The sequence below is a fragment of the Macadamia integrifolia genome, chromosome 5 (assembly GCF_013358625.1).
Source record: "Macadamia integrifolia cultivar HAES 741 chromosome 5, SCU_Mint_v3, whole genome shotgun sequence".
Lineage (NCBI taxonomy): Eukaryota > Viridiplantae > Streptophyta > Magnoliopsida > Proteales > Proteaceae > Macadamia > Macadamia integrifolia.
Window position 1 is genome coordinate 43,555,498 of NC_056561.1, and position 21,139 is coordinate 43,576,636.

Genomic DNA, 21,139 nt, shown 5'->3' on the forward strand with positions numbered 1-21,139 from the left:
TACCATTATTTTAAACATGCCTAAAGGAGGTTTGGAGTGGGGTGTCTCATTTTGATGTAGTGTACGCTACTAGTTATAAAACACTCTCCCTATCTATATACATAGGAAAAAGTTGTGGGGGGGGGGATGTGGCCCTTGCGCCTAGACACATAGGGGTACGAAATGACCAGCCCAACCCAATAAAGGGGAAAATGATATTTCTTTGGATGCTTCCTTGAACCTTCTCATTGGCCCTCGCACATGCACAAAAACTACACTCTCCCATGGAATGAATGTTCAATATATTTCCACCTATATACATGTAGCAAATCGTGTTTCTTGTCCGTTGCATAGCATACTCTAATGCATCTTTGTGTCCATCTCTCTTAAAGCCAGGACAGATATATCATTTCATACATGGAATGAGAAAGATAGACATGAGGAGGTATTCAAGTGCTAGCTTGGCATCATTTATGTTTATCACTCTCTTCTTCACATGAAATGACTTTGTTACCCTCTTATATGTGATTCTGTTTTATCACATATCATTGGTGTACTCTCCTATCATACTTGATCAGATAACCCATTCTCATAAGATATTCTAAACCAACGGCCTTGGTTGCTTTGCGGGACAACTCTATGTTTCGTTTTTGGAGGATATAAACGTCTTCTGCAATTGCAGAGGAGAGAGAGAGAGAGAGAGAGAGAGAGAGAGAGAGAGACTTCATTTCTGAAAATTTAAGATAAAATACCGCTTTCTCTTGGAGCTCTAAACCTCGGGCAGAAAGGGAGAAAAGTGAAAAGTACCTAAATTTCTGCCACAAGTCACCATCGGAATGGGGTCCATGACTGATCCAGTCGTCACCATGGAAGAAGCAGCCAAAGCGAGGTGGAGAGAGAAGGAGAAAAAGAAGAAAAAAAAAAAAAAAACTGAAATGGTAAAACCTTAATAAAGAAAGCATGTGCTTATTGGTTTTTAAAAAACAAACGGCCAGAAAATTCTGGTGGCAACCGGTGACGCAAATAATCTGGACCTTTGGGGTTGGTGATACGAAGTATTAAACAGAGGTGAGGTTGGGTAAGAGTGGGATTGATAGAGGGATGGGACTGCGTGGTATCGCAGGAAGAGGGGGGGAGGCCAGAACCAGCAGGCGAAGAAAACGAAGAAAATTGTTTCAGAGCCAATAACGGAATAGGGTTTATTATCATTCATCGGCTTTTTCTGTCTTGCTTCATTTGTCTGACATTTCAGTTTTGATTCCAATATATTACACAGATGGACGATTCGGAATGAGTAATCGTTCTGTGATCGGTAGCTTCACTGGTGCGTCGAACGTCACGCGCAGCTCATTTCCCTTTTTTGATTTTTTCTCTCTTAAGCTGCTAATAATCTACGTTAATCGATTGGGATCCGAAAAGTTCAGTTTTATATTCTTTGTTAATTTTTTTTTTAAATGCATTTTAAGTGGGTTTTCTTGTTCTACATCTCTTTTGGGTATTGAGTTCCTTCGAGGTTCTTATGTAGATTGGATGAAAAAGTTCGTTTTTCTCTCGTTTATATGATTTCCGATCGTTTCAAGGAGGAGCCGATTTGGGTTCTAATTTATATTATGTTGAACTGGTGTTTGAATGTAATCCTTAATAAATGATCAACGATATTAAGACCGATCGATGTTTGAAGCGTCATGGGTTTTTTTGAGGTCCTCTGGTTTTTCGTTTCCCAACCCTCCAATGGTCAACAGGAAAACTTATTATTGGCTTCGGTTTCCAAGATTATTGAAAGAAATAAAATGGGTATAGACCAGTAATTATTTTCTTCGGAGTTTCTCAGGAGTCATGACACTCTTCATCAAGATTTCAGTTGATAAAAAATAACTAATTTGTTGATTTATGGATGAAACTCCCTTCAAGTATGATTGTGAGTTGCCATATCTCATTACATCTCCCCCACTCCGCCCCGATTTTGTCTTTATCTTGGCTATAATATTTTATGTGCTTTCTTAATTTACGAAAGCGGAAAAGGTCTACATGGTTAAATTGCCGAGAAAGGGAAAAAAAGGAAGGAAATATGAAGCTGCATCCTTCAACTCTGTACTGAGACCCTCCTTTTGTTTTAATGTTGTTTCAGGTTTGTGCTTTGGTTTCTTGAGCAACCATGGAGCAACAGTGTCTCGTCGCATGCTGGTATGGGGGTCAGAAGCTGTGTTCTTCCCAATGTGTTTGGATTACTACCGGGTATTGGGCTTCTCTGCATGATGGTATAAGGAAATGATAATTATGGTCACGATGATTTTGGTAGATAGGTAGTAGTAACTATTTGAAGTAGATTTGGGATTTTGTAGGAACTGATTTTGGTGAAAGTTTTCCTTCACCAACGGTGAACACTAGGGAAGGATTAACCTTTCTATTCTCGTCATTATAATGTGGCATTGATGTGATTTGGAAACTCAATTTGCAAATAAAATCGCTGAGGTCTTGAGAGCAAATTCTGTTTTTTTTTTTTTTTTTTTTTCGTTGAAATGCAATGGGAGAGCGGAAGCTATAAACGAAAGTAGGGAAGGTAAACTGAGGAAAGGACTCACTTGGACTTGGAGAACAAAATATTGTGGTTTATTGCAAAATACTAGTCATGGGTTTGCCTCAAGTACCCTCTAGCAAAATTGCCGAGGAAGTTGCAGCGTCACTGACCTCATTTGTGCAAAGTCCTACTCGGTTCAGCCGTCTGAGCAGTTGTGATCTGGATGGGGTTAACGGAGGAACATCAGTTAATCGAACCACAGGGGAGTTTCCATGCTCTTCTCTTGGGGATTTCCAGAGAAAAACAACATTGGATCTCGTGAAAAGCAAAAGCCCAGATGCGCTATCTAAATGTAAGAGTCCCATTAATGGTGCACCAAGTGCTTATGGCTGGAAGATCGGTCCCATGGAGAAAAATGGTTTGTTTAGCAGTAAAATTGGACGCAATATTCAAATTCCTGTTTCCCGGATTGTGGGTTTTGACTCTGGTGGGTCTGATTCCTCTGTTGATGGGTTTGATGGGAATTCATCTGATCATTTTCCTTTATCTGTTACTGAGCCGCAAGGGTCAATAGTCAGGAAGCGGTTGTTGTCCCCCTTGAATGGCATGCTTTGCCCAGATCAATTCATTGGTGATCAGTTAGACATTGGTGGAGGTGATGGTGAGATTCATCCCCCTATCCCTAGACATGAATTCAATGTCTTTTTGGCACAAGACCATAAGAAAGCTAATGTTGGTGGGCACACTGATTATCCAAGCACCCCAGCTTGGTCTGTATCTAGTTGCCAAAATTGGAATTTGATGCTAGATAATACCATTAGAACTGACTCTGTTTTATTCACCGATGGCCCTTTGCTTGAGAACAACGAGTCCCTACATCACAATTACTGCTCATCTTCAATGGGGTTTGATCCCACTGGAGAACCAAGCACGATAAGAACCCAAACAGGGGCGGTAGCCATGTCTTCAAAAAAGTTGATCTCATCTCCTCTGTCTTTGTCCCCTCTTGGTCCAAAATTCTCTGAAGGAATGAAATCTGCAGGATTATGCAGGCCTATCAGGAAAGAGATTACAGGTGACCATCTAACCGCAATGAATATCGAGAAGTCTCTTGATGGAACTGTCTCAGGGTTTTCATTCTCTCCTGAGGAAGAGGTGTTTAGTATGACGAGCAAATCATTTCAAGGTCTTGATATTCTACGGAGGGACCGTGATGTATTTCTCCTGGGAAGTACCAGTGGCATATCCCGGCATTCAGGTCCTGAATCAGCCCCTACACCCCAATGCATCAAGTTTGTTAGAAGTTTGAGTGGACTTCCTGTGAGGAGGTCTTTGATTGGTTCTTTTGAAGAGTCCCTGTTGTCTGGTCGGTTTTCATCCGGCAAAGTCAGTCAGGTTTGCATCCCTACTTTTTGACTTAGAAATTTCTCCTATAGGTCATTTTGATCTTCTATTTCCATTATGTGTTGTGTACTCATTATCGATGGTTTATTCTCCTGCAGAGAATTGATGGTTTCCTAGCTGTTCTGAATGTTACCAGTGGGAGCTTCTCACCGCCCTCACAGAAACTTCCATTTGCAGTAACAAGTGTGGATGGAGATAATTATCTACTGTACTATTCATCAATAGACCTTGCAGGAAATTTACCAACAAACAAATGTAGAGGCCCCAAATTGAAGAGAAATCTTAGCAATGATGATTCTCGAGCTTCCAAGAGCCGTCTACGTATCCCTATGAAAGGGCGCATACAACTGGTACTAGGTTTCTTAGCCCTAAATTTTTTTTTTTTGTAATCAAGTAAGTTAGGCCATATTCAATGCATATGGGACAGTAAACTGATCATGGTTTTATTTTCACTGTCTTGTTGTAACTCCTTTACACATCTAGGGGGGCTATTTTTGTGAAATGTTATTTCTTGCAGTTGAATGTAGTTACCCACATAATTTTTATAGCATGTTTGTAAAACCTTGTTCTTATACCTGTATTGTGACACTACTGCCATATCTCCAAATACACCTCAGAAAGTTGATGGCCTTTGATTCGTCATTATTGTGGAGTTCTTTTCGGCTACTAGAGGTGATTGAGGCCAGTAGATAGGCACTAAATTTGAAATGCATTGATAATCCTACACCGAGTTTTAAGGATACAATATTTAAGAATGTGGTTGACAGATTGTGCTTAGCTCCGTGAGGTTTCTGGTGCCAGGGATGGGATTGAAGTTTAAATTTACAAAATTGAAACTGGTATTGGGTGGGGCCTCTTCTAGTTGGATTTGTTAAGGTGAGAAAGTAAAATCATAAGTTATGCAGGGCATCCTTTGGTCTTGCAGGTGCGAGTTCTGGAAGCCAGGATGTTTTTATATTATTTTTACTCATTACCTCACCATAGTTTTCATTGCTTGCATGGCATAACGTGGGTTTTGCTGTGGATCATTAGTTACTCCTTTCCCGACTGGTAACTTCTTTGTGGTGAATATAACATTGCCTTTGTGTATGCTTTCCTACCAGAACATCATGCAACTTCTGGTGTATTACATTTTTCCATTAGATAATGCTTCAAAATCTTATTGTCTTCCATGATGGTTTAAAATTTAATTTTCTATTACTTTCTTGAAAGTTTCCAGAACATTACATGGTTCTGAATACCAATTCCGTGTTAGAGAGGCTCTGTGAACTGTAATTTATGGTTATGAGTGGAAACTCAATGGTATGTTCAAGTTGGATGTTTGTTTGTGGAAACTGTGTTTATCTTCTAGTTGAAATTAAAAAAAAAGAAGACTAATCAAATGATATATTCTCATTTTTAGTAATTTTAGCATAAGCATCTGAAGTTTATTTGAAACTACACTTATAAATGGACTATGGACAAAAAAAAACTATAGGATTAGTAGATAGTCTAGTTTATGGGAGGGTAAGACAGCAAGACTATCATCTTTTATTTTCAGTTGAAGGTGCTTGAACATAGTTGTTAGGAATACCAGGGGTTAGTATTACATATATGTCATTTTCTAGGAACTCCAAAATGGCTACTACTACAACATTCTAACTTCAGATCTTTTAGTCTCGCAAGTTTTGTTGCTTTGAAGTCATTATGAAATTTGACAGCCTAAAAGATGTCCATAGGTTCCTCATGTGGTCCTCTCCATGTGGTAAAAGTTTCAGTTGTAAGACCGTTATGAGTTACCTACTTGACAAAAAGAAACTCTTCTTCAAGTTGTAAATTTGAGGAAAACCATTTAATCGGGGGTGGGGCGGGGTGTAAATGAGGATTGCTTACCCGGAGGATTCCTGGAAGTTGGATTCTCTGAATATGCCCTATTAACGTGCAGCAGAATACTCCATCACCGCTAGCTTCAAAGCCTATAGTGTCATAAAAGGAAAACCTTGGCATTTATTTGCTGGTAAATCTGATTTCTGTCTTTTTGGCTTGTATTTAATAAAATAAATTGCCTATTGAGGAGTTGTACGCTATTTGGTTAATTGGCTCTTAGGATAAATATGTAATTGAATTATGCCTTCGCCAAGAATTTTACTGAGCCTTTGCTTATGGCCCCTGAAATGACTTTTTTGTGCTGATGATCTGAATTCTTTTGGCAGGTTCTCAGCAACCCAGAGAAGACACCTCTTCACACTTTCTTTTGCAATTATGATTTGAGTGACATGCCAGCTGGGACCAAGGTATGCTAGGATAGATGCTACTTCATCTTCAAAATTTTTAATGGTGGAAATTAGACATGAACCTTTCCCAGACTTTTGGAAAATTTCAAAATTAGCATTCTATGAAGAGTACTTGTAAAAAGTAACATTGACTCATTGTTCAGATGCAACTCAATATCTCATACTTTTTAGGAACCTTTTTCTTATTTATTTTTCTTTGATTTTGAATTACTTGGAGTTGAAATGTTTAGAACTTGGAAAAAATACCTGTGCATTATGGATGTACACGAGTGCCAGACAAGTAATTTTGTGTGAATATCCATTATCCATTTGTGTTTGTATACATGAATAGTGTTACAATCTCAGAAGCTGTAGCTAAACCAGAACCAAGAAGAAAAGAGAAAGAGAAAAGAGAAGAATGGAGGAAGAAGATGAAATAACCAAAGGAAGTCTCAAGAATGGGGAGCAACCTGAGATTAATTCAATGTGAATGTAATCTCAAGTTCTTTTATATATATATATATATATATAACCTTGGGTCAAGAAGAAAGACAAAACAAAGGCATAACAGCCCATAGGTACATGAAGAAAAGCCCCAAAATACCCCAAAAAAACTCGACAAGGACTAGAAAGTCCCTGTGGTAGGCGCTGATTAGCGCTATTCCTTGTTTGGGAATAGCACTAATCTCAACACTCCCCCTCAAGCTGGAGCATATAAATCTCCCATGCTCAGCTTGTTTCAGCCATTGCGAAAACTAAGAGCAAATAAGGACTTAGTGAACATATTAGCTAACTGATTCTTTGATGAAACAAACGGGGTCTCAATCAGCTTCTTTAGAACAACATCATGAACAAAGTGACAGTCCACCTCTATATGTTTGATCCTCTTATGGAAGACCAGATTGCTGGCAATATACACAGCAGCTTGGTTGTCATAATGCATTTGCATAGGTTTGGTTACTGGAAATCCCAACTCCAAGAGTAATGAACGCAACCACATCAGCTCAGCAGTAGTATAAGCCATAGCTCTATATTCTACCTCAGCACTAGACCGGGCAATAGTGGTCTGTTTCTTGCTGCGCCACGTGACCAAATTACCTCTAATAAAGGTACAATATCCAGTGGTAGATCTCTGATCACTACCAGAGCCATCCCAATCAGCATCAGAGTAGCCAACTAGATCCATATGCTGATTAGGACGATAAACAAGCCCCTTGCCAGGAGCCCTCTTCAGGTAGTGAAGAACGCGAACAACAGCGTCCCAATGGGCCTTCTGAGGTGACTGCATGAAATGACTGAGAACCCCAACAACATAAGAGATATCAGGGCGAGTCACAGTAAGGTAAATTAGCTTGCCAATTAGACTTCTGTACTGATGTATATCCTGAAGAGGTTCACCATCAACACCAAACTTTTGGTGAGGATCCATAGGAATACAATAGGTTTGGATGCGAGCATCTCAGTATCAGATAGAAGGTCCACTACATACTTCCGTTGGGATAGTCTAATCCCTTTCTTGCTTTGGATTACCTCAATCCCAAGAAATAATGAAGTTGGCCTAGATCCTTTGTCTGAAAATGATTCTGTAGGTGACTTTTCACTTCTGAAATTCCTGCTTCGTCATTACCAGTCAGGATGATATCGTCAACATGCACTATCAACGCAACCAAGTTGTCACCCCTGCGGTGAATAAACACAGATTGATCAGAGTAACACTGAGAAAACCCACAAGTGACTATGGTAGCACTGAACTTATCAAACCATGCCCGAGGAGATTGTTTGAGACCATAGATCGCTTTGTGTAAGCGACACACCCGACCTTTATTCTTCCCCTGAGTAATATACCTGAGAGGTTGCTCCATATAAACTTCCTCCTGTAGATCACCATACAAGAAAGCATTCTTGATGTCCAACTGAAATAAAGGCCAATCAAAGTTGACAACTAGGGAGATAAGAACAAGAACCGAATTAAGTCTAGCAACTGGGGAGAAAGTCTCAAAGTAATCAACACCATAAGTCTGAGTGTATCCCTTGGCAACCAGGCGAGCTTTCAACCACTCAACAGAGCCATCAGAGTGATGCTTAACAGTGTATACTCAACGACATTTCACCAGGTCTTTACCAGGAGGTAAATCTACCAGACTCCAGGTACCACGACTCAAGAGTGCATCCATTTCCACATTCATGGCACTCTTCCATCCAGGGATATGGAGGGCCTTAGTATGGGTATGGGGAACAAGGTTAGTAGAGAGAGATAGAGCAAGACCATGAATAAAAAGAGGAAAATGAGAGATAGACATAAACTTATCAATAGGGTAAATAGCCAAGAATTTCTGAGTGCAAGAACGTATACCTTTCCTACGAGCAATTGGTAAGTCATCGGATGGAACAGAAGGAGGAGCTTCACCAGAGGAAGGTAGCGATGGAAGATGTATAGTAACAGGATCAATAACCTCGCCACTGGACTGTCCAACCCTCGTTCTGCGCCGATAAACCTGTAGAGGAGGTGGAATAGGTGCATTGGTACTAGGGGCATCAGGAATCGAAATAAGGGATGGAATGTGAGGAGGAGAGGTAGATGACCACTCCTCAGTAGGCTGAGACACCTGTGAGGAGAAGAAAGATGTGCCTTCAAAAAAGGTCACATCAGCACTTACAAAGTTCCTGTGAGTAACAGGATCATAGCACTTGTATCCTTTTTGGTTACGAGAGTAGCCCAAAAAGATACATTCAGTAGCCCGTGGAGACAACTTATCCACGTGCACATGATTGTGAACAGAGCACACATACCCAAAAACCCGAGGAGGAAGATGAAAACTAGGTAGAGTAGGAAATAAGATAGAGAAGGGAGACCTATTCGACAGAACAGAAGAAGGCATGCGATTAATCAAATGACATGCAGTTAAAACTCCATCATTCCAAAAATGCTTAGGGACATGCATGTGTATCATAATAGCTCGAGCTATCTCAAGGAGGTGTTGGTTCTTGCGCTCAGCAACCTCATTTCGTTGTGGGGTACATGCACTAGTCTGATGAATCATGCCATAGGTATCACAAAAGTCAGAAATATCATTTTGAGCATATTCTAAAGTATTATCAGAACGATAAATCTTAATGGAAATGCCAAACTGAGTTTTTCTTTCATTATAGAATTTTTGAAACATAGATAGAAAATCAGATATGTCTTTTAACATGTAAAGCCATGTGAGGCGAGAATGGTCATCAACAAATATAACAAAATAGTGAAACCCAAACCTATTACTAACTCTGCAAGGACCCCATACATCAGAATGAACTAATGAAAACAACGACAGACTACGAGACATTGATCGAGATGGGAAAGACACCCGATGATGTTTACCCAACTCACAGGCCTTACACTCTAATCTAGAGACATGTTTAAAATTGGGAAATAAAAGTTGAAATCTAGGTAAGGACAAGTGGCCTAGACGGCAGTGCCACTGGAATGGAGAGACATCCCCAACAGCAGTAGCGACAGCAGAAGTGGGAGGACAACCACTGTTGAGGTAATACAATCCATCCTTCTCACACCCTCCACCAATTGTCTTTCTCGAGTGAAGATCTTGAAAAATACAATGAGATCTAGTCAATTGACTCACAGAAAGAAGGCTTAACGAAAATTGAGGTATATGTAATACAGACGACAAATGCAATGAAGAAGTAGGAGAAATAGTACCATGTCCAAGAACAGGGGTGGATGTACCATTAGCAAAAATGACCGATGTAGAACTAAAACTAGATGAGACGGTCTGAAAAAGAGATGACTTACCAGTCATATGAGCGAAATCACCTGAATCAATTATCCAGGGGGTAGATGTAGAGGAAAGAAGGGCTGATGTACCTGTATGAGCAAGGGTAGCAATGGATGTAGAGGCACCATGGGATGTACTAGCAGACGCCTCAAGAGAGTGCAAGCGCCGGAGTAACTGGTTGATGTCATCGCGCATACTAGTAGAAGAATCTCCTAAAGAAGGTATAAGTGTAGTAGTCGCCGGAGATACAGTATCAGTACCATCATTGGACACTGCATGATTGGCTAACTAAGTTGCCCACTCTAGCTTACCATGCTTGGCCCAGCACGTCTCTATAGTATGGTTAGGTTTCCCACAATAAGTACACTGGTGACCAGTGCGATCTGAGGACTGTCCACTAGAACCTCGACCCATAGGATCACGTTCTCCTCCGCAACCGCGCCCATGGCCACGGTTAGTAAAGAATGCAGAATTATCTCTGGAAGGTTGATCAGATTTGGATGAAGAGGTGATACGTTGTAGTCATGAAAATGCATCATTCAGGGTAGGTACCGTATCACTAGCAAGTAGATGGCCCTTCACTGCCTTCAGATCATTGTTCAGACTGGCCAAAAATTTGGAAACGAAGAACTCGTTCCGCTGAGCCTTCAACTTCTCAATATCAGTAGTCAGAGGTTGAAAGACATTAAGCTCTTCCACCATTCCCTTAAAGGCACTGTAATACTCCGAGAGGGATTTGTCAGATTGACAAAACTGGAAGAGCTTCTCATATATGTCATAAATCCATGTCATGTTCTTCTCTTGGGAGTATGTCCTTCATATCATCCCATACTCCCTTAGCTGTAGAATGAAATATAACATTGGCAGCTACATCTGGTTCTATACTGTTCCACAACCAGATCAGAATCAAGGCTTTCTCCTTCATCCAATTGTCATACTTATCATCATCAGGCAAGGGAGCCTTAGAGGTAGTATAGCTTAGTTTACCTTTAGCCAACAAATACACCTTAACAGACTGAGCCCAAAGAAGATAGTTCGAGTTCCCTTTGAGATTGATAGAGGTGATCTGGACATTGATATTATCCGATGCAGACAAAGCCATAGTAGAAGAAATAGTAGAAATAGTAGCAGGTACAGTCTCAGCCATGACAATCAGGTAGAGTGACTAACAAGCAAGAGGATGAACATATCCAGATAGGTAATAATGCAATTCAGATCTGAAACTTAGCATTCAATCCAACATTCTATACCACAACTCAGATCTGAACATGTAGGCATCAATAACTATATCGGAAACAAGCAAGTATAAGCATCAATAAGCACTATCGGCAGTAAGCACATAAAGGCATCAATCAACTCATATAGGTAGGATAAACTAGATCAAAAAATCAAGAACAGCAGCCTCAAACCTGACCATCGTCATATAGGTAGGGTAGAATAGAAGAAGGAGAGGCGGAGGCTTCAAATCATCAAGCAATCAGCCACTTACTCCACCAGTAAAGGTAAAATAGATCTTCACAAAAGGAAAATCACTCTATTAGGGATTAGATAAAAGCAGTTGCAGCAATGAGTGGCTGCGCACCAAGAAGAAGAACCTCTAAATCGTAACCAGCAGCTTTCTTGTTTTCGGAAGCAAATTAATTTAACTACAACAGCTCTGATACCATGTTACAATCTCAGAAGCTGTAGCTAAACCAGAACCAAGAAGAAAAGAGAGAGAGAAAAGAGAAGAATGGAGGAAGAAGATGAAATAACCAAAGGAAGTCTCAAGAATGGAGAGCAAGCTGAGATTAATTCAATGTGAATGTAATCTCAGGTTCTCTTATGTATATATAACCTTAGGTCAAGAAGAAAGACAAAACAAAGACATAACAGCCCATAGGTACATGAAGAAAAGCCCCAAAATTCCCCAAACAAACTCGACAAGGACTAGAAAGTCCCTGTCGTAGGTGCTGATTAGCGCTATTCCCTAATCTCAACAAATAGATTATTCTTTTTATCAATTAAAACAATGTTCCTTGGTTCCCTGCACTTTAGAAAGGTTAATGTATGAGGTTGACCAAAAAGTGATATATCAAGGCTACACTCGACCGTCGTTGTTCATGTATATAAAGCCAAATGTTTTTACCAAAAAAAAAAAGAAGTATATATATATATATATATATAGCCAAATGTTCCTATCCTATCCACCCAAATAAGAAGCCCGTCTCTCTCTTTTCTTTTAACAGTTATAATGAAATTTGGGCATTTGGTCATATGGTTTTATGGTTGTCAATCCAAATCATGAAGGTGTTAGGCCTCTGCTGAGTGGGTCATGTCCAAAATGCAGGGAGTTTAGTGATTTTCTCAGTTTTTTTAAAGGGCCTTATTTTGATTAATAGAAGGGAGGTGGGGATCATTGTTCTCATGCTGCCAAGGGAGGCCAAAGTGATGGCCAGCTGCTATGGCATCTAGGTGGGGTTAAGGCAAGTTCCATATTTCTCTTTACTTTGTCTCACTTCTAACCAAATGGGGCCTAAAATTGTTTGTCCACTTTTTTAGTTTCACCTCACTTCTAACGAAATAGGGCCTAAAGACCCCTGCTTTCTTTTGAACTTCCTTGTTTGAACCCCCAAGGTCTCCTTAACCCTGCACTTTCTGGAGGGCTCCAGGTCGACAATGCCTACCAACTCCCAAAGAGCACTTGAGACCAGGTACCGTCACCCTTCACCCTCCTCTTTTACTTTGTTTTTTGTCATCATCCTTGTTTTCCCTCTCTCTGGGTCTCTTACTCCTCGAACTCAAGATGACCAGATGCCTCGTTTCTTTGACCATTGAGAATTGCTGGACTGCCTTGGGACCTAGGCAGCACCTTGACGACTACATGGGGGATTACTACAGATGTTGATAAGGGTCCACTGATTCTTTGGTGGATCTGGTTCCCCTACTTGGCTTGAGGGATTTATGTGGGATATTGGATCTGCCATACAAGTTGGTCGAGCAATTAAAAGAACCGGAGCTTTAATTTTACACCTTTTTTTTTTTTATTTCTTATTAAGTGAAGTTGTTTTAATGATTTTCCATGCCACTTGGCCAACTCCGTTTTTGGCTGAAACTTGACATGTGTCAGCAGGGATCTTTGGATCTTCCACGTGATAGTCAATTCTAAAAGGAGCTTGGTTTTAGTTTTATTTGGTTTTGACCAACCTGCAATCATAAAAAAGAATTGAGAAATTACTAAAATTTGGGAAGTTTTTAAAATAAAAATAGGAAAAAAAAAATAAATAAAAATAAACATTGCACTGAAGTGGTTATAAACTGGATGGATGGTTTGATTTTGGTCTTAGTATGAGACAAGTAGGTAGTTCTTTGTCGAAAGTGAACCGAAAAAGAGGGTACTACCAGTTGTTGTATTTTACTGGTTGTACGATGTTCTTGTAGATCTCTTTTTTGTTCTGATAAAATTTTCGTTATTTGTCCAAAAAAAAAGATGGCACTTCTGGTCACCCGGTTTGATCATCTGGTATGGTTTCTAACTGTGCTTTGAGTATGGAAAATGGGAACTGAGAAAATAAGATGAAACTTTTAAATCTATAATGCATGGTTGTCACATATATGGTGATGAAAGCATGCTCTTGTGGTTGCAGTTGTTATTCTTTGACATACCCTATTCTTTTCCCTTCTTCCAGTGATTTCTATTTATATCCAATTGGTGATGGGTTTGTGATCTCATTGTTCACTTGGATCACAGACATTCTTGCGTCAAAAGGTCACACTAGCCTCTTTGGGAGCAACTTCTATCCCTGTTAAAGGTGGGAACAGAGATTTTGACATGAATCATGAACCCAAGGCAACTGTGGCCTTGAAGGAAGGTCATCCTGTACACCTTAGAGGGGAAGCTGCCAAGCTGGATGGAGTTAATGATGTACATACAATGAGATCTCAAAATCAAAGTGCTAAAATTATGGAAAATGCAGGTTCCAAAGCTAGAGGTTGTGTATATAGTGGCGATAGTCAGCAACATGACCTACACAATATATCTCAGAATAAGGGAGGGATAAGTCCGTTGGTATTTCCACCTACGGACTGTCTGGGGCAGCCAAATAGCATTGGGCTTGCTGTAAGCACTGAGAAAGGAAATGGGTTCAACAGCAGTGATTGCCAGAACATTGATGGGGAGGACGATCTCATGATGGATAGCTGCCATGAAACTGGCAGGAAATCTGTAAATAGTTCTTCAAAGGTTAATGAGAACAGTTCTGGTGGTGGTGTTCTGCGTTATGCTCTTCATCTCCGTTTCCTCTGTCCTTTTCCTAGAAAGGGTTCTAGGTCGATCCGGAAATGCAAATCTGATCCTTTATCTGCTCCAGAAACAAATCATTTGGATGTTGAGGGGGAGCGGCGCTTCTACTTATACAATGATTTGAGGGTTGTGTTCCCTCAGCGCCATTCAGATGCTGATGAGGGCAAGGTACATTCTATAACAGATTATTAGTAGACAGTTTGAACATGCATTTTGCTAGTGTGTGCTAGAATTAAGGCTTGGAATAGTATGCTTGGATGTGGATTGGTTGCATTCTGGTTAAATGCTTTACTGTGAAGTTACTTGTTCCTGTTTAATACCTGTACACTTTTTTCATTTGGTCATGTGATCGTCCATTCAGATGTCTGAAAGAGTAAAGCTTTTGCATGCTTCTTCTTCTTCTTGGGTGCGTGTGTGTGAGCCAATGGAATTTGGCATTTTTTCTCGAAATGGTCATAGTTGTTTATGTGATGTGTGTGTGTAAGCGGTTATAGATGTTTATGTGAAGATGACAGCATAAAAGTTGGGTGTTGTTAAGGACCCCAATGTGGGATTGAATCATGCTATTGGCAAGGGGAAAAAGTAAGAATAAAAATGAAATACACCAAAGAAATTTGATTCTAATGTGTCAATGAAGCCAAAATTTGCTTTTAAGAATCTTTTATTTCTATAAATTCGGTTTATGGTTTAGATCCATAAAGTTTGGCTTCAGATTAACTGTATGAACAACACTTTCAAGTTTCTTGGAGGGTCAAGTGAGCTTCCCCCTTTCCCCCTTTTATCCTAAAATATGTAACTTTTATTAGGGTCTAAATACCTGTTTGGTGTGGTCAATCCTTCCTTCCTGTGCCCTTTCCACTATAAAAAAAAGAAAATAAAATGTTTATCTGGCATGATGGATTGAACTGGTGTGGAAAGATGAGTGCTTGTGAGGTCAGCCGTACATGGTGTGATGGTGGAACAGGATTCATGCAGTCAATGGCAAATAGTTGGAGCAAGGTTTAATGAGTTGAATGGACTTTGTCTCTACCAGGCCTTGAATTTAGGCAGATAATCCTAACAGTGTGAAGATCAAATAGTTGTATGGAACATGGAATATGCATTTTTGACAATGTTAGAGTTGGCTTTTCAAATCTAATCACCTGATGTTCGTGATAATGCAAGGCAGTGAACAGGCTTTGTTTTTCTTTTTTCTCTTTTCTCTTTTTCTTTTTTATTTATTATTTTTTTTTGGGACTGTGATTTTGTTGTTGCTCTGTAAACCTGTCTCTGAATGAATCTGGCTTTCCCTGTTGGAGAGCGGAAATTTGACTGCTCAATGACATGGGGGTCTCATCTTAGTAATTGTCGTTACTGTATGTTGATGGTGGAAGCATTCTCTCCATGCAATGAGACAATGGAGGGTTTTTAGTCTAGTCATCAATTTGGCTAGCCTTTGCTTATTTCCTTAATAGTTTTACTGGTGTTGCCTAGGTTTTCGTTCGCCTTCCTTCCTGCTAGTTCTTGGCATCTCTTTGATAATTTTTTCATGCACCATCTACTCTAGGACTTAGAGATGCGCTATGAGAGCTTTTTATTATCATGATCTATGTTGCTCTCCTTGATTGTTGAAACCGACCTCTCAAGTCTTACTTTCCATTCTGTTACTACCAATTGTTTAAAAGGCTTTTTTCATGAACTCACTTTTTGGTTAGTAGGATTGGTTCTGGGGTGACTAAACAGTAAATTGAAAAGGTGAAGTACACTTGCAAATAACAATGTTTGTCTTTCATTTGTTACCAGTAAGGTGCAACTTTAAAGAAACTAGGTCTTGAGCTTGTTGGGTGTGAATGGACTTCAACTTTTGGGTGCCAATTTCAAGCTTCACATAGATGACTTCTTAGTAGTTTGAGAGAGAGAGAGAGAGGGGGGGAGAGAGTTACCCGTATATCAGCAGGAAACATTCATTTATTATGTACTGAAGCAGTAAATGCTGGGTGAGGGATGAACAAGTAAGAATAAGGAGAATTAGAAGTAAGAAAAATAAAAGAGGGCTTTCATGGTACGTTTGTTTTGTTGCTAGCTGATGATATAAGCACTAGCGAAAGATCTGGAGGTACACTGTGCTATTTTCCTTTTTCATGCGGAGGAATTTTTTCTTCACCGTGGATGAAGAGAATTTTACCATTGTGATCTTATAATTACTCCTCCCCCTATTATGTCCTTGGCATTGTTCTAGGAGTCCCACCCAACCACCATAAGTGGTGGATGAAGCTTCACCATGGGTGAAAGAAACTCGGTCCTTTTCATGCTGTAGGCTCCCGTTGCAAGTCCCCCTCTAGGGCTGGTATAGTTTTACCATACTGTGTTCTTTCCTCTTCCTGCGTGGTGCTGGAATTTTTTACCATGCTATTTTCACTGCTTCCCTTATTTTGTTATTACTTTTTCCCTGTTTTGGTTTCTCTAAAGGAGCTTTTCGTTGTGTGATGGCAGTTGAACGTGGAGTACCATTTTCCAGCAGATCCAAAGTACTTCGACATCAGTAACTGACTTCTTCGAGTCCAGTCATCTTCATGTTGTCTGGTTCGTTGCCTTGTATATATTGTCTTCTTAGTCCTCATTATCCTGATGTGGGGCAGCGGGTCAGCTACCCCTTCTTTAACTGTAAAGGATTCAATCTTCAATTAAATTCATTTAGTTTTATTTTCTTCACCAGGCTCTCTTAGTGGTGACGCATAAGCCTTGTAAAATGATGGAGTGGACCCTATGTAGTGCTGCCTCTGAGGCCCTAGCAAACGCCTCTCTCCCCCACCCCCCTCTCTCCAAAAAAAGGAAAGGATGTGGGCTTAAATTGGTAGGGCTAATATTGTGGGCTCCGGCCTGTGCATGGCTGGGTCCTCAATGACCTGCAACCACATGTGGTTTCTTGGAGCTTTGGCAAATGGGTGATGGTACTGAGTAGGGGTGGGTGTAGGTCCATGATTCTCTCCTTGGGTTGTTTACCGTGAGACTGGTTAAACTAGTTCACTCCCTAATTTGTCATTTCATTTTAATGTTGACCCATTGGTGGGAGATTTTTTTTTTCCCCTTGGATGATGAATCATTGCGAATTTACTATAATCGTTTATTCCATGCCACCGTGCGACTCCGAACCGAGTTTGTTCCGGGTTTTTGAATATCAGATCAGAATTGATAAAATTGACCGATCTAGAAGTGGAAATTAGAATACTAAAAATGATATCTCAAAATGTAAACTTTTTGCGGAACAAAGGGAGTAACAGAACTGAGCAGTCAACAAGTAAATCCTGCGATCTCACTTCCCAGAAGATAGCCTTCCAAGAAGAAGAGAGGAGGCTTTGGGGAAGCTCTTCAAAACAGAAGTGGCATGTTTTGGGAAGTAAATCCTTTGACCTATCTACTTATCCAGCTGAGTGACTCTCAGGTGCAGCTAAACTAGGAGATACCATACTTTCTTATTAGTATTATTATTGGACACTAGTGTACTTGTGGTGGTGCTATGTCTCAACCTATTAAAAATAGACTGTGTTTGGTATGCATTTTTCAAATAGATTCTGAAATTAGAATGCATTCTGGAGTGAGAAAATAGAGAAGAATTGAGATTCATAATGCATTCTAGATTCTGAATATATTCCGATAATGCATACCTGACACAGAAAGTCAAGCTTGGTGATGATAATGGTGGTGGTGGGACTATTAACTAGTGCTGCATTAGTGTTTTGAACTGCATGTTCTGTCATTCTTTCTCTGGGTCCATAGTCTAATGTCCTTTCCAGTTTCTGTCCTGTCATTTCCTGCATATTCTTGTTTTGCCCAGTTGCCTGAGATATTGATATGATCTGTTGAAAAGATTAAACTTTGGCTGTGTGATTCGTTGGAAACCATACGTGTTGGCTCCTCTGGGTCTGGAACAAGGAATTGGGGAGAGGTCAGTAGACTTAGTTGTGTATGGACATACCCAGTTGCTTATAGTTATAGATGAGATCTAAGATTTGGTATATATGGTTCTTGGTGGGCAGCCAAGGCATTCCAATATGGTTGTATTGAACTGAACCCAAGGTCTGCCGAATACACTAAAGTCACTTATACAAGTTCAGTAAGCAGTTACAGAAGTACTTCGATTGTGCCTTTTACGCCCTTAGTAGCAGCCTAGCTCATAACTCACAGATCCCATCAGTTCTGGCCCTTTCAGTCTTGGATTGTTCTCAAAACTGCACCAGCCAACCACAAACAAAAAACCCATGAAGGCAAGTTTTCTTTATTTGTATACCTTCACACTACTTACATTGAGTGTGGGAGTTACCTCTTCTCTGAGAACTTGTAGAAGGAGCCAGAAGTTGGAATTGTACCGCATAGATCGTTGTTTGAAACATCACTGAAGAGTTGAAGTTGAATAAGTACTACTGTACTAGTGAGGTGGAGTGGGAGAAATTTCGGTTTCTTAACAAGGAGTCCTTGAAGTTTCAGAGTAACTTACAGGATCTTCAGGTTTCGAAGTCTGGTGAGTTGTCTTGGTATTCTTCCAGTCAGCCGGTTCCCATTCAGACGCCTGCATGCATATCCTATTAGTGTATAACAGGGAATGAGTGTGCAGATAGATTATATGATTAATGAATGGTGAATGCTTACAGGAATCTGAGGTTGGAGAGGGAGGAAAGGGAGGAAGGTATGGAGCCGGTGAGGTTATTGTGGTGGAGGTCAAAACTCACTAGGCTTTTCAGTCCTTTCAGCTCCTCTGGTATGGAACCCACTAAGTTGTTCCTGTACAGCTCCCTACACAGTAATGGGTCAGGAACTGAAATGCTACTGTAGTAGTAATGGGAAGGAAAAACAGGAGGAGGAGACTTACAGGTATTGAAGTTGCTCGAGTCTCCCCAGCTCAGGGACAACTTTACCAGACAAGTTCGCGTTTCCTAAGTCTCTGTTCATAAGAAGTGAATGATAATAAATATACATATAAGAGAATGGCAAGTCAATAGGAAGGAGAGCAGGGAAGGAAGGAATACAGAACACTTACAGTCGGGTAACCCTGTTGTGGGAATCACAAGTAATGTGAAACCAGGTGCATGGATTTACTAATGTAGGGTCCCAGCTCTGTAGCACATTTCCTGGATCCTTCAATGCTCTCCTCAATGCATATAGTGCATCACCTGCTCCATCCACATTCCCAGATAACAAAATCCACTCTTTGTTAGCTTCCTCAAACAAAGAAAGTAAGAGAGAGAGAGAGAGAGAGAGAGAGTGTGTCTCATCACCTTCGAGGTTGGCATTCGTGAGAGTTAAGGTAAAGGACATTGAAGTCAGAAACAGAAGATGCAGCGGCGTCTCAGTTTCCATCGCTGGACCTGTCGGGAAACCTTCTGCTAACTGGTTATCCTCCAGAACCAGTGGGCTGAGGAAGATGGTGAGATGATCCTTTGAAGCACTCTTACCTCTCTTTCAATAAGCAATGCTGTAATATATATAGCAACAAGGAAGTGCCATTAAATCAGAACCATGTTGGGGAATTTATAGATTAAGAACACTAGTGCTCTATCCCCTACTGTAATGCTGTCAACTACTAGAAGAACCTTTTTCAAAAGGTTGAGTTTTTTTTTTTTTCGATGAATTGTTGAGTTCTTCTTCACCCATGGTGAAGAGAGAATTTCTTAATCTATTGAATTGTTAGTCATGCGATTAAATGAGGCGAATAGATTGTAGAATTCTTTAACTAAATATGCAATAACATTTATATCTCCTACAGGACAAAGAAGATCACCCCTATTGCACGGAATGAGACAATTCTAGTATGATTACAGTCTCAATGTAACTAACCGCGATAGATAGAGCAAAAACCTTCATATTTTATGGGTCTAACGGATCTGGTAGTTCTCCCCGACCTTGCACATGTGGGACCCTCCTGTTAAAGATATGAGTTCCTGTTCCTCCATAACCATTGCATGGATCTGTCTCATTCTAAGACTACATGGGCATCTTAAGTTAACAAAAGGCTAACCAAATGGAGAGGGGTGGGTGGGAGATGATTAACAAAGACATGTTTGACAGTTAAAATTCTTTTTTAGTGTAGAGTTCACCAAGTTGATTCACGGGATCAAATAAAACAATAGCAGCATCAATGTAAATTTGGAGGTTCAGAGACGTGGGTGTCCAATGTCCAAAGTCCAAAGTCCAAAGTCCACAAACACCTTAAAATAGTTCAAAGTTGGAACACCTTTTTGGCTTTTTTGACCCATTTCCTCTTCTTTGAATTTGAATCTCTGCTTTTGCCCGTCTGTTAGCTTAAAGCCCTTTCTGACTTTACCTTAAAAGAAGTGTGATCTTTGCCCTTTTCCTACGCGCTTTTTAAGAAGTGCATTTTAACTTTTCCTAAAGTTTTTAAAAGGCAGATAAAAAGCTTTCTAATACGGATCATCAAGTGTGTATAATCTCACTTGGCGCGTCAAATCCTCCTCCTCCCCACTTGATAATAGTCAATCAAAATGAAACGAGTAACCGATCCCATCAATGATTTCGTTACCTACCTACAAGACTGGCCAGAAAACTTGAGTCATGGCTTCTCACGGGACAAACTCACTGTTTAACTGATCGGGTCAAACCGGCTGTGATCGGTTTCAATTCCAATTCTTAATGTGGTAGATGCTAAGGTTTTTGGGATCGGATTGCTGGATTTTCAGATTTGAGGGTCAATTCTAGAGTTTTTGAGATCGATTCAACCTCTAATTTCAATGGTTGACTCAAGTTGAACCCCCCACGGCCCCCATGCACCCCCACCCCCAAAGAGACCTAGTTCCTAGCCCAGGCCTAGGCCAGGCCAAACCCAGGGCCTCAACCCTAACCCGTGCCATTTTATGTGCTTTACTGTAAGGGGCTGGCTGTTGAATGGATACTGCAAAGTAGGGTCAACCTAAGCAAAGCCATTCCCCCACCCCCACCA

At 40.4% G+C, this 21,139-nt stretch overlaps 2 protein-coding genes across 2 annotated transcripts; one reads left to right on the forward strand and one right to left on the reverse strand.

The window, feature by feature from the left end:
• Positions 1 to 1,016: 1,016 nt before the first annotated feature.
• Positions 1,017 to 16,899, forward strand: LOC122079259. The gene is made up of 6 exons (XM_042645572.1): positions 1,017 to 1,303; positions 2,108 to 3,892; positions 4,000 to 4,251; positions 6,094 to 6,174; positions 13,657 to 14,376; positions 16,681 to 16,899. Exons 2-6 carry the CDS (start codon positions 2,609 to 2,611, stop codon positions 16,735 to 16,737), a joined length of 2,394 nt encoding a protein of 797 aa, XP_042501506.1. The 5' UTR covers positions 1,017 to 1,303; positions 2,108 to 2,608; the 3' UTR covers positions 16,738 to 16,899.
• Positions 16,900 to 18,182: 1,283 nt separating this feature from the next.
• Positions 18,183 to 19,798, reverse strand: LOC122079260 (leucine-rich repeat protein 1-like). The gene is made up of 7 exons (XM_042645574.1): positions 19,461 to 19,798; positions 19,223 to 19,355; positions 19,055 to 19,126; positions 18,835 to 18,978; positions 18,683 to 18,754; positions 18,509 to 18,580; positions 18,183 to 18,416 (listed from the first exon to the last, which is right to left on the reverse strand). Exons 1-7 carry the CDS (start codon positions 19,540 to 19,542, stop codon positions 18,344 to 18,346), a joined length of 648 nt encoding a protein of 215 aa, XP_042501508.1. The 5' UTR covers positions 19,543 to 19,798; the 3' UTR covers positions 18,183 to 18,343.
• Between the last annotated feature and the right edge of the window lie 1,341 nt (positions 19,799 to 21,139).